Below are 26,052 nucleotides of genomic sequence, written 5' to 3'. Positions count from 1 at the left end.
CTCCACAAGCCTGACTTTCGTTACTGCCGGCTTCTTGTTGCCCTTTTAATCATGATCAGTTTCACCCGCAGCGCTTCTCGTCGCCGCTAAGGCGCGTTAACCGCAGTCAGGGAGGAGCGCAGAAGCGCATCCGAGAACTAGTTATGACTGACAGGTCCAGAGCGGGCGGCCGGGTGAGAGACACGCCCCGGCGGGACGGGCGGTCCGCAGCCATTTCTTCAGCGCCCCCAACGGGCCGAGAGCGGGGGTGACGGAGAGGAGAGCACGGCCCCGCTCTGCCACGCCCGCCTCTGGTCTCTTCTCTGAATCGCGTTTGGGTACAGAAAGCAGGTAAGGTGACGATACATCAGACGGATCTAAAGAAAAGAAGTAAAACCCGGTTTCTCCGGGCACGCCCAGCACGCTCGCTGAGAGCGGACGGGACTCGGCCACGCCCCACAGCCCTCTTCCGCTCCGCGAGTCGGAGGCGGGACTTCCTGTACGGGGAGGGCGGCCCTTTCCGGCGGCACCTGGAAGGGGAGGAAGGGCCCGAGAGGGGTTTCCACATTCTCTGGGCTTCGATCGTCCCGGGCACCCGCACCCACCATGGCGTCTGGCTGCAAAATCGGTCCGTCTATCCTCAACAGCGACTTGGCCTGCCTGGGGGCCGAATGCGTGCGCATGCTGGATTCTGGGGCCGACTATCTGCACCTGGATGTAATGGACGGGTAACTTCGCCGGGAGACGGGGCCGGGGCTGGCGTGGGGCGGGGCTGCCGCGCACGCTTCCCCGGGAGGCCAGCTTGGGGCGAGGGGCCGCGGCCGCCCCGGGGTCTTGGTCCGAGCCTCTCTGAGCGGCGCGTGTTCTGGCCAGAAAGCCGAGGCCCTGAGAAAAGGTGCGAGGCAGGGGCACAAATGCAGGGCTCTTGGCTGCGCCCCTTCACCTCCCCCCCCCCATTCCCTCCCCTCCCCGCTCGCCCGTTTCTTTTCAGCTAGGACAGATGATAGCTAAGGTGACCAAAAATGCTACTTTAAAAAACTTTATTCGAGGTCTCGTTTTAGACAATATTCGTTTTGCTGCAATTTTAAACTTAAAAAATATTTTTAAATCTGATTTTTCTTGAGTAGCATGATAAATGTGGAAATTTGTGTATCTATATATGTATATTACATGTATATATAATATATGTATATTACATGTAACATATGTATATTACATGTAATATACATATATTATATATACATGTAATATATGTATATTACATGTATGTATATGTAATGAGAATTGCACATGCGCAGAAAAAATTGGAACGCAAAGTTTTGCAAGTGTGAATGTTGAAAATAATTCATTTTTTTTTTTAAATAAAACTATTCAAGGCTCAAAATGCTGCTACAAGCTGACAGTGAACTATTCCTTCATAGGTTGTCATTCAATCAAATCTGACTCATTTGGGATTTTTTTTTTTTGGCAAAGATACTGGATCGGTTTGCCATTTCCTTCTCCAGATCATTTTACAGATGAGAAAACAGAGGTAAATGGGGTGAAGTGACTTATTCAGGAACCTGAGCTCAGCAGGTAGACCCTGTATCTGATTTGCTCCTTAGCTGTCTTTGCTTCCTAGATGTGAAATAGCTAGCTATCATTATTGTGTGTCTGAGGCTGAAGTTGGGAGGCAACTTATTTACCTTGCTTCTAAAGCACTTTTAGAGAGGTCTGATAATGAGCAGTCATTGTCTCATAATGAGGTTGATATTCCTAGAACTTTGCAGTTTTATAAGGGATCTCATAATTAAATATGTGTGTGTGGGGGGGAGAGCACAGAATTATGATTTATTATCAGTAGATGTTTGATTTGTTTCCCTATTTTATAAACCTGTATAGACTGGGTCACAAAATTTTCTTAGGCAAAAAAAGTGTTGTAAGTGGAAAAAAGTAAGAATCCCTGAACTAGAATAAAAATATATTAATTGCATGTAAGTATGTGTATACATAAATCTATAAACATATAATTATATATAAAGATCTGTTGTGGTAATTACTTTTAAAGAAACTTTGTACAGAATTAGAATGCACATCTTATTGTCAGTAGCCTGGCACTCATTTCTCTGGACCTCACAGATTATTAACTATAAAGAAGTATTGAGAACAGGAATAAGGACTGGTCCTTTGATTTCTTTGCTAAAATGGAAACCCCTTGTGCCAGTACATGTCACCTTTTCCATAACTTAGATAATTGTCAGGCTTTACACAGTCTGTCAGATGCTAGACTTGAAATCTAGCTTTTCGTGGCTCAAGGTCAGCTTCCTATCTACTATACTGCCATGACTCTCTTTATATGAACATTTAAGAGAACTAAATCCTCTGGAACAAATGCCTTCACATTTTCTATACCATGCTCAGGTTTCATGTATATTACGTGCAGTGTAAGTATAAAAAATCCTCACTAATACCAAGTCTACTATTGGTTTCTATCTTTGTTTTTCTCACTTCATTGACCCATGTCATAACAGACATAAGGACAGCTTTCTGCTGTTAACTTTTTTTTTTCTGCAGTTTACCTTCCACTCAGTTCAACAGATTCATATTTAGCAAATAGCAAACTACCACGTTGTGTGAGGCTCTGTGCTATTTGCTGAGGAAGATAGAGTTTAGGTAAGATAACTTCTCAAAAAATAGTTATCATCTTGGAGGTTATCATCTAGAAAAAGGATAAAAGTCATGAACATAAAAATTGTAGTGATACATTTGTTAGGGAGTTTTGCAACTAATTCTATAGAAAAGTCCAAGGGAGAAAGTCCATTGCCATCCAGGAAGATCAGGGCAGACTTTGTGGAAGATGACATTTAGCTTGATCAAACTAGATTTAGAACTAGAAGGGACTTATTTTATTTCAACTTCCTCATTTTACTGATCTGGGAACTGAGGTTCAGAACAAATTAAGTAACTTGCCTGAAGTCACATAGATAACAAATTGTCGAGCTGGGGTTTGAATGTAGGTCCCCCTAACTGGAGATGAATGGCTCCTACTGGAGTGTGCTTTTCAAAAGGTGACAATTAGAGAAGGGATGTTCTAAGCACTGGACGGGGACTTGGGGAAGGAGAGTTAAGGGGACATAGTATTCAGGTTTGATGGTAGCATGGGAAATAAAGAGATAAGGAATTTGTGTTTTTATCAGCAGGCAGAAGAGATCCACTGAAGATTTTTTAAGAATTGACAAGATCCATGTCTGCATAAGGAAGATTATTTTGGCAGTGATATGAATGATGGCTAGGTGGGAGGAGTGAAAAGAAGACTAAAAACCTGTTAGGATGGTATAGCAATAGGTATTTAACAGTCTGTATTCAGTAAAAATAAAATGAATAAACTATTTAATAAGGATGTTATATTGTACCTTCTTTGAAATACTCAAAATCTCTCGTTTGTCCCCTAGCAATTAATGCCATTTTTTACATTTCTTTTTGAGTTCTCTTGTCAAATAGCAGTAAACCCTTAGATTCTGTAGAAATTTTTCATACTTTTCTTTTCATTTGTCTCAACTTTTTGTGAAGCTTCCAGAGTACTTCCACATTTCACATCTATTCAGTTGAGTAATTACTACCTACCATTCCCATTTCAATGAAGGAATAAATAAAAAAGCATTTATTGAGTGCTTACTGTGTGTCAAGCTGAAGGGGATACTAAGGTTCAGAGAAGTTGTGACATTCATAGTTAAATATTGAACTGGGCATTAACATCTATGATTTAACCCAGTTTGCTAAATTCCGGACTTCTTTTATATCTTGTTGCTTTTCCCACATTTAGTTGGTACTCTTTGGTACTTATATACAAAGTAATTTTAATTTATTTCATTGTGGCAAGAGCTTCCTAGGTGGAGGGTGGATCACTGGATACTTGTAGAACCAGAAGTAACAAAGGCTAGTCTTAAAACAACTGTTTAGAAGGCAAAAAAAAAGGAACAAAAGATTGCTGAAAGCAGATAGACTTGAGATAATTTGAGAAATGCCCAAATGCTGTATATTGGTGCCAAACTTAGGAAAGGAACACAGTTAAAACACCAGCCATAATTTTGCAATGTGTTAGTTACAGCTAGGTTTACTTTGGGGGAGGGGAGAAGACATCTTTGTTTTATGATCTGACTATAATTTTATTTAACATTGACAGGTTTTCTGTTGTTGGATTTTGGTATTGGGGTTTTTTGCTGGGCATGGGAGGAAGGCAGTGTTTACACCCTCTGAATTCCTTATATCCATTCTCTCCATCTTGTCAGTTTTATCTGAGTTTCTATATTGTCACTGTGTTTTTCTTTTTCTCCTAGGTGAATTGGCTTATTTTCTTTCATTCACTAACAATTACATTTTTATCCTAACAGACCTATGAAAGAAAAAAGGCATCTGAAATGTTAGTTGTCATTTTAAATACTATTGCTACATGTTATACTTTGCAGACTTGTTCCACTTCATCTGAGGATTAGGAGTTTCTAAGATGTAAAGTGAGGATTTTCCAGATAGAAATTCCTTTACTTTTGACTAGTAAACAATTGAGTATTGCTTGTTCAATGGGGTAAAAAATTACTCCAGGTTGCGACTGAGAAGAGAAACTCAACTAAAGTCTTTTGATTCTTCTAACTAGGAGGAAAATCATTGTTTCTTCACATTCTTCAAATTCCATACCTTGGAACTATTTTAATTCAATAACATCTACTAGAGTAGAATGCATGCTGACAGTGACATGATAGCTTAGCTAGGTCCAAAAAGACATTATCACATTGACCATAGAGTGTTGTATTTTTCAGATGCCATCTATTAAAGATGGCCTTGGGTAAGAGAACACTCAACCCCCTATTCTCTGTTGAATTTATTCAGCAAAAGGAAAGTAATCTTTAGCCACTACTGGATAGAAGGGCCAAAAAGTGGGTTAGTACTTCTTATATCATGACCACTGATTAACCATACAAGAGCTACCAGTTACTACAATCTTATAATTAGCATACTAAAATTTATGATCCTTTGATTGTTCATGTTTTTTGGTCTTTTGGGGTTATTTGTTTAAAAGGAAGAAAGAAAAATGAAAAATCTTCAGAAATGCTAATTATAAAGTATATCCATTGAATGTATCTTTTGACCTTGCAAAAGAAAAATTACCTGAAACCAGTAATAGACTTAAGTTTCTTTAGCCTGAAGATACCATAATTTTCCTTTTTGTCTGTGTACTGCTTGGAATGTATCCTGGTAAATGATACTGATCTATAAGTATTTAATGAATAATGTAAACTGAGGTTCATTGACAACTTTTTTTTTTTTTTTAATATTCCAATATTCCACTGAGGTTGAAAGCATTTTTTCTTAAAAACAGTTAGGTTGAAAACACTATTAGTAAAACTGGATCAAGTAGTGTGCCTAGCTAGTTCTTAGACAAATTTAGAGAAACAGGGCCTGGAATCCAATACATTGTGCTCTTTCTAATATACTATTCATGCTTATCTTTTGTTCCAGAGGGTAAATAAATAAACTTAGGAATACTTGGTCAACTTGAAAATCAATACAGCGGGGGTAGTGTCATAGTGACTCAATCTGTAGATTGCCAGAGTTTGACTTTGGAACTGTCCATGAAGCTGTTCTTACAGTAATCCACTTTCACCACTTCAGCTGTCTCATTTTTTGCTTTATGATGTCCAAATTCATGTCATTAACTATATGCTTGCTGAATATCTTACCTGACTTCATTGATAATCTTTTGAAATTGAATACCAGTCAATGAGAGGGGTATAGTTTATGGTAAAAAATTAGCATTGTTTTTGGAAGCAAATGTGTAGGGATCTATATTTTTATATGGATGACACATACTTAGAATCAACATGATAGTATGCTTGGCTATTAGTATGCACAGTGGACTCCAATTCCAGTTGTTGCACAAACTAGTCCACAAGCAGGCCATCTAACCTTTCTGAGTTCAGTTTATTTTGTCCATTTGAAGAAAGATTATTATTTACTTGCCCTGCTTCCTCCGGAGTTGTTTTATTAGCTAAGATACTGTATTTGAGAGGGGTGAAATACCCTAAGAATGTAGTCTGTTTCTAAGTGACCATTGTTTTTCTAAATAGAAGTACAATAAGCATGCTTACATTTACTTAATACTGACATTGTAAACTATTCATCTCCAATCTTTACTGTTGAAATGTGAAGGAAATGAAGTTAATTCCAATGAAAAAATAATTGTTTTGTTTTGTAGGCATTTTGTTCCCAATATCACCTTTGGTCACCCTGTAGTAGAAAGCCTTCGAAAGCAGTTAGGTCAAGATCCTTTCTTTGGTAAGTAATAACAAAATCTTAAGCACAGTGGTATAACTAGTTAAATTAAATGCAAAACAGTTTGCTTCTATATCCAATATGATGGGGGGGGGAGGAAGGGTGAGAGATGGTTATTTGGCTTTCATATACTTTAATAGTCCAAACTTTGGCTGTACTCTTCCTTAAATCCAGCCTTTTATAAAACCTGAATTGACTTGAAAGTTATTTTTTCTTGTATACCTCTGTTTTTCACCCTTAAATAATGTCTCCAATCAGAAATGCAGCCTCTGAGGTTGTATAGACCTGAAATTTGCAGTGCATTGCATTTTAATTTCTTTTAAATATAAAATTTTAGGATTTGTTTGCTATTTATTTTCAATTTAATGTTCAGAGTAGCAAAGTAATTTTTCTGTTATTCCCTTACTTCTTTCAGGACACATTTCTTCTTCCCTTCCCCCAATTAAAGGATACAATTCCAATTTCATTGTTACTACATTACTATATAGAATAATTCATTACTTTAGTGGTTATTACCTATACGTTTTAGAGTTTTTATCTTATTCCTCAGATTGCTGACATTTAATAACATCATCTTTTATGGTTTTAAATAGCTCAGCTGGATTTCTATCACCTCTGCCAGTTATTGTTAACTGTACTTCCCAAAGCCCACTTGACTTCCCCAGAAGAATGGCTCTAGATTTGTAACCATACCATTGTGGTTGTTTGTGACATTAAGATCTTTGTTGTCTCAGATGTTGTCCCATCCTGTCTAAAAATATCTCCTTGTCCCATCAGAACTACTATGTTGCATTCACCTTGTCTCTAATCATCGTAGAAAAGCAAGCACCTAATGACATCGGTTATTGTATTCCAGAATACAGGTTGAGTGGTAGCCTGCCAGCAATTTGATTGAAGGGTTTGTTTGATTCATTCAGGGCAGCCAGTCATATCCTTGTAGAATTCTTTTCATTTGTGTTCTTGCTACCTTGCTATAAGGTCTTGATTGAAAGGGTTCAAAAGACATAGTTTCTGAGTAATTTAATCATTTCATTAATCATACCAGCACATTATTAATCAAAGGATGGTCATTTGGCTGTCTCTTAGACCAAAAATAGTGATGGCAAGCAGGCTCACAGTTTATATGCCCTTCCAAGAGTAAGTATTCTATGAGGGCCCGAGAGTGACATCATATCACCCTTAAACAGAGAAACTCTAAACTCAGACCTGTTCCAGCCTTGGACTGTTCTGGCAAAAGAATCTGTTTCCACCCCCTATTTTGGAGTTGAACACAATGGGGCTTCTCCACCTTAGAATAAATTTCTTAAAAGATTGGGTGGGATCAGACCAGTATTGAGAAAGCTTAATTCAGTCAGTCACTTTATCAGTAATGTTTATCTAGAGGGTGAGTTTTTAAAATCTTAAAAGGAGAAGAAAACTCTATCTTCTCAAATTATTGTTTATTAATAATTATTTCAGGTATGAACTGAGGTTAACTGTATTGCTAGCAAGGTCTGGGCAGGGAGTAGCTAGATGGTGCAGTGGATAGAGCACCAGCCCTAAAGTCAAGAGGACCTGAGTTTAGATCTGGCCTCAGGCACTTAACACTTTTTATCTGTGTGACCCTGGGCAAGTCACTTAACCCCAGTTGCTTCAAACACACACAAACGGAACTAGGCAGATAAAGTGTAGAGGTTGAATGAAAAATAAAATGTGACTCCTACACAGCCCCCTTATCTAGTTATCAAGTTTAAGCAGCAGAAAAGAGCATGAGATGCTAAGAACTGTTGGATTTTTTTTGCTAAAAAAATCTAAGACAAGCATCTAATCTAATCTAATCTAAGACAAGAATTGTTTGTAATCTAAATGTGAGGCAGCATGTTGGAATAGAGAGAAATGCCCTGTGATTCAGGAAGATCTAGTTCCAAGGCCTCCCTGGGCTCCATGTGATCCTGGGTACCTCACCCTCTTGCGCCAGGCAAAGCTTTTAAGACCTTAAGTTCTTTTCTGCATTTTTAGAGAAGTTCCTCCTTACGCCATAAAAATAGTATTTTTTTAAAAAAATATTAACCCTTTAAATATGAGACCTTTGTACATTGGTGGCATACTGCTGTAGGAATTGAAATAATCCTTATCAACATTCTTGCTGTCAAGTAAAACTAGAAAATAAAGATATTAAAGCTAAACAAAGCATGGGCTGCAGACTAGGAAGCCACATGCATTGTTGGCTTGGTGGTAAACTAATATTTTGAAAGAAAAATGTGGCCTCACTGAGGAACCATGTGGTCAGATGCAGGGGATTCTGAACCTCAGAAAAGAGAAGAAAAAAAGACTCCTTCAGAGTAGGAAAGAGACCTGCACAATTTGAATGAACAAAGAGAGAATAAAGGATCAGCACATCAGCAAATCTTTTGTTCTGAGAAGCAATCTAGACCCTGTAGGCCTTTATAAGTTTATAAATGTGATGAATTGTGGGAACAGTGTAGGTTCTAAGGGAAAATTAAAGCCCAACAGAAAGAAGAGTTTTTTGGACACTGGAAAAGAGGTTTTCTCCTATGTTTGAGGCTCTGGTTTGAGCTGGTGTAAATTTTTTTGATTGTTAAATAAAACCTGTTTTATAACTGATGGCTTGTTATACTGATTGCTTGTGAAAAAGTCAATATCTTCTTACTGCTATTCCCAAGTTTTCCTTGAGTCAGAGCATAAATAGATTTTTTTAAGTCTCTACTGCCTCCCTTTGTTCCTTGCAAAAAAGGGGGGTGGAGTGGTGACAGAGAAGGGGAAAGGCATTGTAACAGTCTGGTAGGGCCAATTTGCACGGTAGTTTTATTGTGCTCTTAAAGGCAAAAAGAAATTGCATTGCTTGCAGTTCTTAAATATAGGCAGAAAATGCCCCAAGAACATTATTCTAGCTATATATATATATATTCACATACACACATACACAATCTCTTGTAGTGGTTAGGGGGAGCAAAATCCTATTCATAAGAGCACCTCCAAACCAAGTCAACAGTATATAACTTGTATTTCTTTTTACTTCTATGTTGGCCACCCTAGTTGAACATTTACTATTGCCCTAATCTCTTAATTGATCACCTTGCCTCAAGTTTCTTCCTTCTGCAATCCAGTCTTCATATAATTGCCCAAGTTGACAAGCCGAACATACACAGGTCTGACTGAAGCACTGCCCAGGACGTTGAAATGGCTCCCTCCTGCCTCTAGGATAAAACACAGGCTATTTTAGCATTTGACGCTTTTAACAATCTTCCATACTGGGGTTCATATTACTTTTCTGTATGCATTCTCCAGGCTTACTTGCTACTTCCCATTTATAACATTGTCTCTTGCTTCATTGCCTTTGTGTAAGCTGGCCCCCATTCTTAGAATGTTATCCATTCCTGGGATGTTTGATCTCTGGGTCTTTGTAGAATACCTAGAAAAACTCTTCAAGGCCTATTTCCTCTGAAAATCCCTCCCAACTTCTTGAAAATATTTTCTGTTTATTTGTATGAATGGTGTCATTCTCCTATAGCAGTGGTTCTCAAAGTGTGGTCTAGAGAATCCTGGGGATCTCTGGAACCCTTTTAGAGGGTCTACAAATTCAAAAATAGTTTTTATATGGTAAATGTCTATAAATATAACCCAGATAAACAAAAACACTTTGGAGAGATCCTCAATAATTTTTAATAGGATAAAGATACTGAAAACAAAAGTTTGAGAACCACTGTCCTATAGGATGAAACTTCTGTTTCTAGTGGTGAGCATAATGGATATTTATTGAATTTTAATTGCATACAGTGATTCTTCAGTTTAGTTATTCACATGTTAAAAAGGAAGTTGACAAACTGAAGAATGTCTAGGAAAAGGTAGCTAGGATAGCAAAGAGCCCCAGTACATGTCATTTGAGTTCTCATTTGAAGGACCTGGAGATACTAAGATTAGAGAAAGGTGGGCAGAAACAAAAAACTATATGGAAAATGGATTAGATTTTGTTTTGCTTGTCTCAGGACACAACTAGGAACAATAATGGTGAAGAAGTGATTCTCAATGTAAGGAGGAAAAAAATTTTTTTTTGACCTAAAAATAGAATGGACTGTCTTAGAAGGTGTTCTCTTTTGCTATCTTCAAGCAAATGTTGAATCATTATTTTTTGTTGTACAAGGGTTAGATTCATATTAGGTGTCCTCTTGGATCCTTTCCAGTTTTGAGATTCTGTGTTAGAAAGGTTGGCATAGTGAAAAATCTTAAATTATGGTGCATAGTTAAAAAAAAGAGGTCAGAAAAATGTAAATGACTGAGATTTACTGTGATAAACATGTATTTTAAAATCAGCTGGAGTCAGGAATTCAGGTTAAGGGAAAATATTCAATCTTTGTTCTCAGTAGAGGTGAAGAAGGATCGGAGGTGAAGGGGGGATCACGATTGCAATATGTGCAGCTGCAACATTCCAGCCAGCAGTCTCTCCCTGTCTCTCTTCCTGCCCATCTGCCTCCACCCACCAAAATCATCATTTCCTATACAACACATCAGGACTTGCACAAAGAGTGGGCGGGGGCCATTCTTTCTCCAAGCATAGAGTATGGTCCAATTACTATTTAGCCTCATGTGCTTGGGACCTCAGTGCATCAACTCGAGCTTCATTCTATTACAATTTACAGTCATATGTTATAAAAAATATTCTTTAAGGAGTTAGTCATAAATCTGGTGAGCACTAAATATCCTCAACAAAAAAAGTAAATATTTTTTATCTTAATACATATGAGAAGTTACTGATGTGAGAGTCTAGAATCAGTGAAGTTATTAATGCATTATCAATACTAAAATAGAACAAAGGATAAAAATGAGAATGAGGCATTTTACATACAAAAGAGCTCTAAGCCAAAAAAGTTATTGCTGAAAAACAAGAAATGAATAAGTTAAAGATAATTGACTTTGATTGTCATCAAATCTTACAGCAGTTATGGTTTTAATTAGCCTAAAGTTCTAAAGACCCCGGCAGCTGCTTCTTCCAGGAAGCTAGTAATTTGTTAACTGAAAAAGACACCAGGTTGAAGTATTAACTCATTTGAGTAACAGTTATGAAAAAGTGTAATGGAAAATTATCCATCTTGTTGGAGAATAATAGGGAGAAAAATGAGCCCACAAAAAAATGATAAGGAGGTAGAGATTTTATTTTAAGATCATGAAACCAAAATGAAATACAGTACATTCAAAGTAGAACAGATTTTCCATCTTTATAAAGCTGTGATAATGGAACTGTACTTTTGGAATCCTAACATCTCAGTACTTCATATACTATATAAGAAAGTGGAAATAATATTTAGGAAAATAAAACTAATTGAAGCAGCTGGACTGAAGTAAATACACATAAAAGAAATTCTGCTGAAAATTGCACAGATTTGAAAACCATATATCAGTTTTCAAGATACTTCAGAAAGTGAAGGATATAAGGAGGGGAAAAAAAATCATTGTTAGTATCCCCCATTAAGTGAGGTAACAGCAGGTGTTAAAACATGTTTAATAATCTTTACGTAGTGTTACACAAGAACATTTAATAGCTGGAGTTTTCAAATTGACTGGGAAAATATAAATCAATCGGGTCTCTTTGTTCATACTTAATTTTGCTGTTACTTTCAGACATGCACATGATGGTTTCTAGACCAGAACAGTGGGTAAAGCCAATGGCTGTTGCTGGAGCAAATCAATATACCTTTCACCTGGAAGCTACAGAGAACCCTGGAGCACTGATTAAAGATATTCGAGAGAATGGCATGAAGGTAAGAAGCAGGGTCTGCTTTCTTTTTGGTACATCTACCATTAACCAAGTACAATCTTGGGCATGTCATTGTTGAGTTAATCTTTAGGTTTCCTCATCCAAACAACATTCTCTGATTATTTCTTAATCCTTTTTCAAACATAAATCATTCTAATGACATTTCTCAAAAATTACTTCTGGAAAGTGTTAAACATGAATACTTTTAAGTTTCTATTTGCCTTCATTAATTGATATATGTTCCCAAATAGTAAGAATGCCACTGGAGACTTTTAGTTGGGCATGTTTATCCACAACATTATCTGTATAGTTGGAACTTGTTAGCTTCAGAAGACTTGTTTTATGTCTAACATACACTGTTGATAGAAGATAAGGGTAATGATTCATAGACTAACATGTGTCCTCTTGTCATAGGTTGGTCTTGCTATTAAACCTGGCACTACCGTTGAGTATTTGGCACCATGGGCCAATCAGATAGATATGGCCTTAGTCATGACAGTGGAACCTGGGTTTGGAGGGCAGAAGTTCATGGAAGATATGATGCCAAAGGTAATATAGGGTGTGATGTCAAGATGTAGCTATTTATCTGTGTCATGAAAATTGGCAGGTTTATTTATTTCAAAAGTTTTGCTCTGTCTTTTTTGTGAACATAAGAACATATCCTCCTTGTTGTTGCTTGTTATCTTGGCTGTACACCATTGCTGAGTTTGTGACTTCACTCTTCTTACTAACTACCCTTTTAGTCTCTCCCCTAAATATAGACATCTAGTTGAAACTGTTCCTTAAATTCAACCATATTTGGTTCTTCTTCATTATCTTCATCTTTAGGATACAAGTTTTAAAAAATCCAGAGAAATGAGCAGTAGCCTTCACCACCCTTCCTCAAACCCACCTTTCTTCTAAATCTTGCCTTTTCTTATTGAAGACACCATGTATCTGTTGTGATATGGGAGCCACCTGTCAGTGGCTGCTGGAGGTCTAACTCAGACCTGTAGATTCTTTTCATGTGAGAGGATGATGGTGATACAAGGAAACTGAGAGGCAGTTGCCTTCTTTGACTTCTCTCTTTTTTCCTCTTGCCTCCAATTTATTTCATTCCCAGTCCATAAGCAACATCTGTGAAGGCTGCTTTGCAACACCTTCAAGTTTATAATTTACAGCTGTGGATGCTGTAGGAGAATTGACCTGCCCCTTCACCTAGGCATGGTCCTTAACACGTATCATCCTTCCATTCACCTAGGTTCTCAACTTTGGAGTTATTCTCAACTTTTCACCCTTCTTCATCTCCCATAAGTGCTGAATTTTAGCAATACTTCTGGCACACTTAACCTTGGAGTCATCTTCATCTCTTCACATTTCTTTACCTTCCATATACATTCATATGCTAAGTCTTAACCTACACTTTTATCTGTCCCTTTCTCTCTGATTTAGTTACTCATCCTTCCTAAGCGAATCTTTTTTTAATTCCAGGCTCCATTTTCTCCTTTCAGGGGGCAGCAAGGAGGTTAGTCTGGTAGGAAGAGAGTGCCTGAACAGAAGTATTATCCAAAAAAGACTAGAAAGCCAGTAAAATGTGTTTTAATATCCTAGAAAAATTATCTACAGTAGCTGCCTTTGCAATATGGCCTTTGATCTCACCCCTCAACTAAAACTTGCTCTCTCAAATTACCAAAACTTTTGTCAAATTTGATGTTCCTTTTTCTCTTAGACCTTAACACTGCTTGCTCCTGGTTCCTCCTAGCTTTGACTACCTTTTTTCCATCTCCTTTGCTGACTCTTCAATAAGTAATGCCCACTAACTCTAGATGCTCCATAAAGTTATGTCCTAATCTCTACTCTTTTTGTAATCTCGGTAACCTCAACAGCTTCCGTTGGTTATAATTAATTCTATGCAGATTACCTAGCTGTTTATGTCTAGCTCCAATCTCACCTGAGTTTCAGTCTCAGATAATCAGTTGCCTATAGGACACTTCAAACTAGATATTCTGGAGACATTTCAAGCTCAATATGGTAGCCCCCAAACCCTCCCCCTTACAAATCCTGATTTCTGGTGAAGACACCACCATCTGCTCTGCCAGGTTTATAACTTCATTGTTATCCTTGATTTACCACTTAGATCTAATCAATTGCCAAGTCTTATTAGTTATACCTCCACAATATTTCTTGTATGTGACCCTTCTCTTTTCTGCTAACAGAGGTACCTTCTTAGTTCGGGTCGTCTTCACTTCTCATCTGGATTATGGCAACGGACTCTTAATTTGTCCCTTTGTCTCAAACCTCTCCTCACTTTAAGTTCTTCCTACACTCTGCTACCAAAGTAATATTCCTGAAACACAAGATTGATCTGACCATTTTATTCCTTTATTTAATCATCTCTAATGTCTCCTTATTGCCTCTTCATTAAAATGTAAAATCCTGGTTAGTTTTAAAAACTTTCTAAGGTGACCCCAGGCTTTCATCCTCATTATTCTCCCTTTTGAGATCCAAAGCACTATATAGATGATAACTATTATCTTCAGTTTTATAAAATAGAAAGTGTTTTGCAAATAATAGCAATTTAAACTTATCTCTGAGGGATTTCCAAATTGATGGTCTCCATATTAAGCATCCCCTTACATAAATAGGACATTTTGGGTTATTTTTCCATCGGATTTTAATACTTACAATTTTTTCCCTAAGACTTAAATAAAATAAAATGACTATTTTGCAAGAAATTTGATCACCATAAAACTCTAACAGAAAATATTCACTGCTTTAGACTGTTTCTATAAATTTCAGATTAGGATTCACGGATTTTTTTCCTGTCCTTGTTTCTAGGTTCATTGGTTGAGGACCCAGTTCCCTTCTCTGGATATTGAAGTAGATGGTGGAGTAGGTCCTGACACAATTCACAAATGTGCAGAGGTAAGAAGCTTCTCAAAGTTCCTAGGCAAAATAAATTAGGTATTTTAAAATTCCTAACTATGGCCAAGGGGTAAGGCAAACTAAACTTTTAGGGCAATTTTCCTCTTTCCTTTTCCAAATTGACTTTGGCTGGACAATACAGTCTGGGGTTTTAGTATAGCAAAGTTATATTCTAAGACCAGTTACCTTAAATAGTGATGGGAAAGCAAATTCATCTGAGCAATACTTTGGACAATTATTTCCTGTTCTGGACCCCGAGGTAACAATTCCTGTGGACTAGATTCCTTTCCCACATTTGCTGCTAAAAAAGAAGGCATATTATAGTGCAAGTCTTTAGGCATTTTTCCTTTGAAAGCGGAGATTATGTCTTGCAGATAATGATGACACTTTCATCACGGCTTCTCTCCCTCCCCCCCCCCCCCCCCCCCCCCCCCAAAAAAAAAAAGTGTGTATATTTATGTATGTTTGTGTGTATATATTTGAAAATGTATTGACACTTGTTTTAAAAATCAGTCATTTCTAGATGTCCTCCTGTCCATTTAAAATAAATCTTCTTTATAATAATGAGAAATAATTAAGCAAAACGAACCAATGGTGATTTCCTTTGATGATGGATGTTACATTCTGAACCTTTCCCCTACCTCTCCCAAGTAGAAGAATGATAAATTTTGTTGTTGCTCTCTTTTGATATCATAGTCACGGTGTATGTTGTTTAACTTGCTTTACTCTTTTTTATTTTGATTAAAGATACACAAAAGAGAATACATATTATCACCAAAGCAAACATGCCTATCCTTGAAGAACTCTATTTAAAAAATGTTCTTGTTCTTGAACTGTTCCCTTTCCTTCACGTACTCTATCCAGTCAGTTGCAAAAGCCTCAGGATCCTGTTTCTCCCCACATTAAGTCCTTATAACCTTTCCTAAAATATTGTAGTAACTTCCTACCTGGTATCCTCTGCCCTCCTCTTCAGTGATTGCACCTTTACCTGAATATTCACTGTCTCCATCTCCATCTTCAAGAATTCCTAAACCTCTTATCTTAGCTTATTTAGTTCTTAATCTATTGGCTTTCCACCTTGTCCTCTGCCTTCCCTTACCAAACCCTACTCTTTTGTCTCTCTGGTGACCTTCAGTTTCTTGACTTCTTAGTTGCCTCCCAGACCAGCTGTCTTGTACAGCCACTCTGTCCTCTTCTCCTCAATTTGAAGCAGTTCACCTGTGCATTGTCATTTTTTCCCCAGTCTCTGACCCACTTAATCTTATCACCATTGTACTCTACTGGGTCTCAGTCTGCCTCCTATCATCCTTAACCTTGGCTCCTACATATGTACTACTGGATGTAAGTGGTTTGAAAACCACACAACTCTTCTGACTGGGTCCACTTCACATTTCTGTTACATCACCTCAGTGGGGCCCTCACAGTTTACCAGACAAATTTTCTTCATGGTGGCTTTTCCAAACCTTCTCATTTCCATCTCAAAACCTCCCCATGACCCCCTTTCCTTTAGTCTCTTAGCTGAGAACTGTCTTCAATTTTATATTACAGAAAAAATTTTAACTGTTTGCTTTAAGTGTCCTTTTTTTTCTCTGTTGTTCAGATGTCTTTAATTACGTTCCTTCACTCCTGTCTCTTATTCCTTAACCAAGAACCACCTCTGTAAAAGCAATCCCATCCCATTCCCTTTTCTTAGCTCTATTGCCCCTCTGTCATCCCCACTTTTATTTAGCTCGAATCTGTCTGTAACTCCTACTGCTTTCAAACATTTCTGTCTCCCTCCATCCTCTGTCCCTTTTATCATTCTGTATCTTTTATGTCCTTTGTATTTGAACATTTTGAAATAGTAGTCTACAAAAGATGCCTCCACTTTTTCTCCTCAATCCTTACAATCCAACCTCATCATCTCAACAAAACTGCTCTCTCCAAAATTACCTATAATCTCTTTAATTTCCAAATCCAACAGCCATTTTTCGCTCGGTCCCTTCTTGATGTCTCTGTAGTGTAACAGGCTTTGATGCTTGGTGACCCTTTTTTCCTTGATGTTCTTTTCTCTCTAGGTTTTTGGGAATACCACTCTGTACTGGTTCTCCTACGTATTAAAACTGTTCATCATTTCCCTTTGTTGGAACCTTGTCTAAATCAGGCTTTCAAACTGTAGGGATTCCAAAAGGTTCTATCCTGGGGCCTGCTGGTTTTTCCTTTGTTTTTCCTTTACTTGGTGATCTCATCACTTCTTATGGGATTAATTAACATTTCTATGTCAGTGATTTTCAAATTTGCCTATCCTGCCTTAACCTCTCAGCTGACTTTCAGTATCATACTTCTGGCTGCCTTTCAGACGATCTTAAATTAAATGCCCAGTAAACATCTTAAACTCAGCATGGCTACAACTGCACTTATTCATTATCTTCCTTCCCTAAGCTTCTCCACCAATTGCGTTTTCCATATTACTGTCTCAGAACACCATCCTCCCAATCTATCAGCTGAGGTGTCATCCTTGATTCCTCAAAGTCTCTCACCATTCATATCCAATCTTTTGTTTTTTACCTTTGCAACATTTCTCAGATGTGCTTTTTTCTCTCTTCTAATAGTGTCACCATCTTGATACAGGCCCTCATCAACTGATTCCTGGACTACTGAAATACACTGCTGCTGAGACTCAAGTCTCTCTCCATTACAATCCATCCTCCATCCCACTACCAAAGTGATTTTCTAAAGCACAGGCCTAACCTTATTTCCCCCCAATCGGTAAACTCCAGTAGCACGCTGTTGCTTTCACAATCAAATATAAGATCTTCAGTTTGATTTTCAAAGCCCTTCATAAACTAATCTCCCTACCTTTCCACTTTCCTTACACCTTACTCTGCCATGTATCCTTCCATCCAGTGACATTGTCCTCCTGACTGTTTCATAACCAAGACAATCCATTTCTCACTCTGCATGTTTTTTGATCGATCTTTCAATCCCTAGGGAAAAGTAGGACAGATGCCCTGAAAGAAAGAAAAAACAGAATAGAGTCTGCATAACTTGACTAATTTTTGGCAAAACTTAGAATATTGGTGTTAAAGACATGGTTAGTGGGCACCTCAAAGAAAAAAGTGGTGATCTAGCTAGTATGGTTTCATTTAGAACAAGTTGTGCCAAACTAACTTTCTTTTTCTGGCAGATTTCCTAAGTTGGTACATTTTAGGGAATGTTGTAGCTAATTTACCTAGACATCAGCAGAACTTCTTATGCCCTTCTTGTGGGCAAAATGGAGAGATGAGCTAGGCAGGTTGATTTGGAGCTACTTGAATGACTAGTCCCAAGAAGTAGTGGTGAGGATTTTCCAGAAGCGTAGAGTTGCTCCAGAAGAAGTTGGTCCTGTGGTGCTGATTGACTTTTAAAAGCATATATTGTTCTATCAGTGGTCTTTTATTAAATAGCTATTCTGTGTCAGCTGTGCCAAGTGCTGAGGATACAAAGTAAAAAAAGAAATAACCCCTGCCCTGAAGGTTGTTCACATTCTAGTCACCGAAAAAGAGCATGACTGTATACAAGCTTATATCCAATATAATTGTGACAAGTGAGAACACCTGCAGGAGAAAAAGCTTCATTGAGAAAATGGCAGTTGATTCAAAACAAGGGATTCTAAGAAATTGAGCTGAGGAAAGAGTTCATTCTAGGTTGTGAGGTACAGCTAATGCAAAGGAGCAACAAGGCCAATCTACCAATAATACAGTGGCAGCCCTCTTTGTAGTGGCCAGAAACAGGAAACTGAGTGGATGCCCATCAATTGGAGAATGGCTGAATAAGTTGTGGTATATGAATATTATGGAATAGTATTGTTCTATAAGGAATGACCAACAGGATGATTTCAGAAAAGCCTGGAGAGACTTACACGAACTGAGGCTGAGTGAAAGGAGGCCAGGAGATCATTATATACTTCAACAACAATACTATATGATGACCAGTTCTGATGGACCTGGCCATCCTCAGCAATGAGATGAACCAAATCGGTTCCAATGGAGCAGTAATGAACTGAACCAGCGAAAGAACTTCCCAGTGAAAGAACTTTGGGAGATGACTAAGAACCATTACATTGAATTCCCAATCTCTTTATTTTTGCCTGCCTGCATTTTTTATTTCCTTCACAGGCTAATTGTACAATATTTCAGAGTCCGATTCTTTTTGTACAACAAAATAATGGTTTGGTCATGTATACTTATTTTGTATTTAATTTATACTTTAATATATTTAACATGTATTGGTCATCCTGCCATCTAGGGGCGAAGGTGAGGGGAAAAATTGGAACAAAGGTTTGGCAGTTGTCAATGCTGTAAAATTACTCATGCATATAACTTGTAAATAAAAAACTATTTAAAAAATAATACAGTGGGGGAAACATGATGCTGTGTAATGATGTTGTAAAGGTAAGTTAGTGCCAGTTTATGAAGGCCTCTAAGAGTTGAACATATCTGTTTTTATTTGATCCTAAAAGCACTGGTTCTGATTAAGTAGGGAGTGAAATTCTCAGATCTGCATTTTCAAAAAATCAGCTTAGTGGAAGATAGGTGAGAATATGAGGAGGGACTTTAAAAATACCAATTAGGTGGCTATGGCAGTAGTCTAGGCAAGAGATTATGAGAATCTTAAGGTTGTGGCTGTGTATGTATGAGAAAAATGATTCAAGAGTTGAAGTAGAAATTATAAACTTTGTGAATTGTATAGATGCAGTGAGTTGAGAGTTAAGGTACTTTTGTCTTTGAATCTGGGTGACTGGAAGGAAATTTGTAAAGAGGGAAAAGATGGTGAATTTCATTTTTAGACAAGTTAAACTTCAGATGTCTCTGGAATATCTGGTTTGAAATGTACAATGGGTAGTTGATGAAGGGATTCGATTTTAGGCTTGATTGATAAATGTGTGGGTCTTCTGAAGAGAGGTTATGACAAAACCCAAAGGAGCTGATGTATTCAGTATTAGAAAACCTAACGGCGGAAGAAAAATTAATCCAGGTCAGAGTTTTCAGCTAAACTCCTAATTAGGACATTAAATATCAGCTAGGAACCAACAGTGGAGGCTAAGAAGCAGTCAGTCTAGCAGGAAAGCCAACTGAGACCTAGAGAAAAGAGGAGAGAATGGACAGCACTAATGAGATGCTCCTGAGAGCTGGAGAATTAAGGATTGAGGAAAGACTATGAGAATTGGCAGTTGAGATCACTGGTAATTAAGGAGACAGCAGTTGTAGTTAATAAATTCAGTTAACATTTAATTACTTTTAGTCAAATGGCCTAAAGAGTTTATGAGAAAAAGAAAGAGCATGTAGAAAAGATATGTGTAGCTAGATAACTTTTTCTAAGACCAAAGGTAGAAGAATATAGTTTTAAGTAACTGGTGGTAGGAATGTTCTTAGCATTGAGAAAATTGGGGCATAGTCTCAAACAAAAGAAACAAACAGTAAGGAATTGGTGATTAGAGCAGGGAGAGGATCATTGCAAGGACAATCTGGAGAAGATGGGTGGAAAAGAAGATTCAGAGGGTATTGATTTACTTTGGTGAGAAGAGTCCTATCAGAGACTGGAAAAATGGAATAAGAAATAGGAGACGATGTCGAAAGAGTTTTGAAATATAGAGAAAGGTAGAAGAGGGAATAAATAGCCTCAGTATTTTCTCAGTAAGGTGAAATGTGAGGCAAGTGAAAAGGGTAAAAGGGATTGTGTGAAAGTGGGATAAAATAAATTAAGGAGTTTAAAGATTGCTTTCAGTGTGGGACAAGTTGAGATTATTTATTAAATTTCTAGTGGACTAAACTTGCTTTATTTCCTCCAATTTTATTCAGCAGCAAATGAATTGGAGTAGTTTGGGGGGAGAGGGAAGGGAAATGATCCCAAGGTTGGGGTCTGGCAAGGTATGAGCATTAACAGGTGGAGGGTAAAGAACTTGAGAAAGAGGGTGGTGTAGAGTTAAATTGGTTAATTGTAGATTTGAGACTGAGAAAGCAGGATGGTAAAGCTAAGAGCAGATGAAATGAATTAAGGAAAGCATTGAGAGAGGGAGCTCCATCCTAGATAGGATAGAGAATAGATTTAGAAAGGGGCAAAATGTGGAGAAATGTATTCTTAGGAGCATAAGGCCTTATTAGGCATATGTACTTATTGTACTATTAATTAGGAACACAAGAATGGCCAAAGACAGATGGTAAAGCCCTATCCTCACACAGATTTGTAGATGACTGAAAACTGGGAGCAATAGCTAATATACAGGCTAACAGGAACTAAAGGACATAGGCTAATGATGTATTTGATTAAATATAATGTGAAATTCAAAACTTACATTTGGATTAAAAAAAATCAATGTAGAAGTCAGCATAATTTCATGGAAAATGCTTTTTAATGAACTGCAGCCAACATTCAAATGTGATAAAGCATTCCAAAAAGCTTATGTGAAATTAGGCTAAGATAGAGACTGAGAAGAGGCTAATAATACTGCTAAACCTTCTTGTAATCAGGCAGGCCTCATGTAATATTGAGTTCCGTAGTGCAGCCGGCTCCTTTTATCTGCTCTAACTAGGGCTATTGTAATAGCCTTCTTAATTGGTCCCCTGCTATCAGTTCATACCTTCCTCGAAATATTCCTAAAATATAGATTTGTGGCATTTCACTGCTCATGAAGCTTGAGTGGCTCCTTCTTGTCTGTAGGATTAAATACAGACTCTTGTTCTGCATTTAAATCTACTTGATCTGATTCCGCCTGCCTTTCCAAAGTGATTGTGTGTTAATGTATTATTAATCTTCATGCCTTTAATGATTGTCCTTTTTAACTTCCAAGAAATGGAAATGTCTTATATTTATTCACCTGTGCACATTACTTCTCCTAATAGTATATAAGTATAAAAGAGTAGAAGGTATTAGAAATAATCGAGGTTTAAAGTTTGTTTTTAATCTCTGCTTTCTTGGCAAATATGAAAAAATCTCATACTCATATCTTATAAATAAAAAGATCCACATACTTACCAAGTACATTATTGCTTTTTATATTTATTGAAGGAACTTCAAAAGTATTCATCTTGAAGATATTGGTTACTTTGAGATTTTCTTAAATGTTTATATGTTGACTTTTTTCAGATAATTAAGGGAATATTTTAAATCAATTCCAGTCAAGTCAGATGTTGAGGTTGAAACATTCATCTTCTAAGTCTGTTGTGAATTTTTATCTTCTGTCTCTTGCGTATAGTTGATTAACCTCAGTGTTTCTCTTTCAGGCAGGGGCTAATATGATTGTTTCTGGTAGTGCCATCATGAGGAGTGAAGACCCCAGATCTGTCATTAATCTCTTGAGAAATGTTTGTTCAGAAGCTGCTCAGAAACGCTCTCTGGATAGATGAGATTTCCAAACAGTTTTACTCCTCGTGCCCAGTCCACCTCCTTCTAGACCAGCTTATTCAGCCTCATTTTCACCTGGTGCACAAGAACACAAGCTCAAGACTCAGGCCACTGCTGCTGTTGGGGAGTTGATACCAGTGTCTATCCTGAGCAGTTTGTCTTCATTTTGTTGACTTCAACATAAACACAGATATACTGAGAATGGAAATAGCTGTATATATGAGAACTACTAGGTTTTTAAAAAGTTAGGCTAATTAAATTTTCATGTGGCCAAACAAAACAAAAACCCACATTGTTTTTACTGGAAGACTTGGTTTTTATAAAAGGAATATATTATGATGCCTTGTCCTGAGATTAAAAAGCCAAATTGCATCTCAAAAGCAGAAGAAAAAAACCCAGCAGCTGCTAACTTTAAAAAGGACTCAAATGGATAATATTGCTACTCTTAAGAGAACATCATTATAAGAAGGTTTGCATTGCTTATTAGCATTCTTTAGGGGAAAAAAAAAGATGTCCTTTTCTTATCATCAGTTAATTTTTTTTCCATATCCAGTTTGTTTATATGAATCAATCACAGGGCTTGATTTCTTGGGAGAAAGATCCAAACTCCATGCTGTGAGTAGAATGAGATTGATTCCTCTTAAAGTTTATCTCTTCCCACTCCCTTTCAGCCATCCCCTTTATGCTTCTTTTGACCATATTTTCACATAACTAACCACCTACTTATTCTCCTAGTAGACCAAATTACACAAACCATTCCCCTTTCTTCACTTTCTGCAATAACCTACTTTGGAACTAAACTAAGAATGACTGAGGATAATAATGTTTACAAGAGTTTATTTTTTATACATTTAAAAAATTTTTATTTCTGGCTGTTTCATGCCTATTGCAAAATGTGTTCAATACTTGTTCAAAGTGTCGAACTGTCTCTTTCCAGATCAAATGTTCAGAAATAACACTCAAGAGGGTCCTTCCAGTAGCTGGGTCCAGAAATACAGGAGTTGGGCAAGTCTTTCTTGATGACTGTCCTCAACTAGTCACAAAGAAAAAATTGGTGGGGACTATTCCAAATGACTTTAATCACCACTTGTTGGTTATACTAGTACCAACTTGGATAAGAAATAATTTCATCTATCTATGAATCTAGAATATCCTTAAATCTTGCAGACACTCAGGTACTTCTTGCATCCTGAGTCTGATTCAGTTCATCTAATACTCTTAAAAAAAAGCAGAATAATTATTGTCTCCATTTTACAGCTGAGGAAAAGCTGTAACTCAGCAGATTAAGGTATCACAGTAGTACCTGTGCAGGGATTTGGAGTCAGCACTTGGATTTGACTTACATTATTCCGTATGATGTTGACAGGAACTCTTGAGTCCTCTTCTGGGGTTTCACAGCCCTAAATGCATGCAAAGAGTATGTCCGACACTTATTTTTTTCACTTCTGGTGGTGGTGGTGGGTGGTAAAGATTCTGTGATCCACCAAAGCTTTAGTTTTTAACTAACTACTGTGCTTAATCAGATATGTAGATAATAACTGTAATGACTGCTTCAAAAAAATGGGAGCAAAAGAATTTAAATTAACCTCAGATTGAAGTTAAATTTTTATGTCATTCATTGAGGTATATTTACTGTAAACATGTTGTTTGTTAATTGAATGAATACTGTGTGGTGGGGCCTAGGCTTAAAGCATTTAAAGTATGTAGGGTTTTTTTGCTTTTTTAAATAGGACTTTTATCTTGCTTGCTTTGTGTTTTGGAAAGCAGGAAATATTTCACAAAGGAAACCATTGAAAATTAAATTGTACTACCAAGCTATGTTGCTTTTTTGAAATTTTTTCCTTGATACTTTATATATCTGATGAAAGAGTGATTAGTATTGATCGTTTTAGTATTTTAATCACATTCACACTACAAAAGACATATAGAAATAACTTTAATTAAAAAACTTACATAGAAGATCATGGTATCAGACATGACAGCAAGATTCAAGTTTAATTTTCTGGACAAACTTTGTGTTTGTGAGGCTTTTGTTTTTGTTTTTCTTTAAAAATAAATGTACAGTGAAACCACAAGCAGAGGCTTGTCAGTGCTGAAATTTGACTGAACTAATTTCTCCCTCCCCCCACAGGGTCCAGTATCAATTTCCAGTCTCTGACAAAAACTGTGTCAAATCACACAAACTAGGCCAACTGGCCAGTGTTAGTTTAGTGCATGTGGGTACTACAACTTGAAGCAATAGCTTTTCCTTGAGAAAAAAGTGATTTCTATAAATTGTCCTCAACTGTTCCACACAGCAAAATTCTAGTGGTATGATAGCTTGCTTAAGAAAGGATTCCATTTAAATGCATATGATTTAGTATAAATCTGATCAGCCTCATTTTAGAATAGAAGTGGGTATGAATGAACAAATCATCACTTGCTTTTAAAGTGAGGTGTGGTAAGGAATCCAGAAATTCATTAGCCAGGAATATACCAAAACAGTATTTTTGAGCTAATACTGATGGTTATATTTCCCTTTCAATGAATTATTTTAAATAAGCATATTTTAAAGACCCATTTGAGTTCTCATAGCACAGTGAGAATGGAATAGTAAATATAGGTGAAGCCAAAGTTAATATCTTAAAGACATGGTGTCTTAATGTACCAATTAAACTCTTTGGAGTGAACAGAAAACAGCCTGTTGTGTCTAACAGAAATCAGTGATTTAAAAATAAAAGATTATCTCATTTATATATAAGAATTTTATAAATGACTTCCCCTTGTTAATGGTAATGAAGTATGTAAAAAAAAATAACTCCCCCATAGTTAACAGTCTTCAGAAGTCTATATTTAATTAAAATCTTTTTGTGTTTATGTATCTATATAGCTAGGTATTGGTTTTTATATCCTCAGGGTTATTCATATGTGTATTTTAAAACTAAGTTGGTAAATATAACAGTACTTTTAGTATGTGTAAGGCAGTTTGATGAGTTCAGTGTTTTTGTTTCTTGTGTGTTAAAAAAATAAAAAACCATTATGCTATTATCTGACACACCAGAACCATATAGTACATCTTAAAGGGGGAAAAGTATCAGTTATCAAAAAGCAGGCATTTGACACCAGAATTCAGGAAATAATTAGGTCAATTTGGTGTCAGTGATCTGGCCTTGCCTAATAAGATGAAATGATTATTGCACCTGGGGTCTGGAGACCAAAAGAACTATTTTCTCTTGTGGTTCACGAAGGAAAGAAAGTGTCATTTTTTTATTTTTAACCTGTCTTTTAGCAAGAAAGATTAATACATTACATGCGGTTACTCTAATGCATTGAAATTGTGGGTATTCTTTTGTTGTTGAATAGGGTTGAGGGGGAGGGGCTTGCCTTGTTTTCTCTGGTTTAATAAGCTTTCTTAATGAACCACTAAGTTCCCTGTCACCTATTTTTCTTTAGACTACTGAGTCCTAGACCAGGAGGTTTGCAATCTTCTAGTCTGTCTACTGATTGCTTTTTTGGAGGATGATTGTGATCTGACACAGTGCTACAGAAGACTTCACCAGGGAAAGTTGTGCTTGGCCTTTCAGTCTGATAGGTTTTTAAATCTTGGCACAATAAGGCTACCTCTTCATCCTTCAGTGGAAAAGCCCGTCGTTCCCACCACACTGACTGAAAAGCAAAGGGGAAAAAATAATGATTTTCAATTGAGTGATAACTAATTATGTATAAATCCTTAGGTCAGATTTTACAGACCTATTACTAGGTTCTTTTGA

The 26,052-nt window shown here is 37.1% G+C and overlaps 2 protein-coding genes across 11 annotated transcripts in view; one reads left to right on the top strand and one right to left on the bottom strand.

Annotated features, from left to right (window-relative positions):
• The first annotated feature begins 197 nt into the window (after positions 1 to 197).
• On the top strand, positions 198 to 24,378 carry RPE (ribulose-5-phosphate-3-epimerase). 5 transcript variants are annotated; one of them, XM_031958119.1, is made up of 7 exons: positions 467 to 696; positions 1,401 to 1,510; positions 6,209 to 6,288; positions 11,902 to 12,041; positions 12,452 to 12,586; positions 14,855 to 14,941; positions 22,183 to 24,378. In XM_031958119.1, exons 1-7 carry the CDS (start codon positions 586 to 588, stop codon positions 22,303 to 22,305), a joined length of 786 nt encoding a protein of 261 aa, XP_031813979.1. In that variant the 5' UTR covers positions 467 to 585; the 3' UTR covers positions 22,306 to 24,378. The 5 variants fall into 5 exon arrangements, with proteins under 5 accessions (XP_031813982.1, XP_031813979.1, XP_031813980.1 ...); XM_031958122.1 differs by lacking the exons at positions 467 to 696; positions 1,401 to 1,510 and adding an exon at positions 198 to 330; XM_031958120.1 differs by lacking the exon at positions 1,401 to 1,510 and having other exon boundaries at positions 468 to 707.
• The window catches only part of KANSL1L (KAT8 regulatory NSL complex subunit 1 like), a 160,925-nt gene continuing 144,185 nt past the window's right edge, over positions 9,313 to 26,052 (bottom strand). For 2 of the 6 annotated variants that reach the window (XM_031958118.1, XM_031958116.1), the window contains 2 exons: positions 25,840 to 25,948; positions 9,313 to 9,480 (listed from right to left, as the gene is read on the bottom strand). In XM_031958118.1, the coding sequence (XP_031813978.1) occupies positions 9,341 to 9,480; positions 25,840 to 25,948 (249 nt within the window). In that variant the 3' untranslated portion in view covers positions 9,313 to 9,340. Of the gene's footprint in view, positions 9,483 to 24,152; positions 25,949 to 26,052 lie in introns of those variants that run through there. The other 4 variants (XM_031958115.1, XM_031958114.1, XM_031958117.1 and 1 more) reach the window with 4 other exon arrangements.

This window comes from Sarcophilus harrisii, chromosome 3 (genome assembly GCF_902635505.1).
Source record: "Sarcophilus harrisii chromosome 3, mSarHar1.11, whole genome shotgun sequence".
NCBI lineage: Eukaryota > Metazoa > Chordata > Mammalia > Dasyuromorphia > Dasyuridae > Sarcophilus > Sarcophilus harrisii.
The sequence above is the reverse complement of the archived record's forward strand: the minus strand, read 5'-3'. Positions and strand labels throughout refer to the sequence as shown.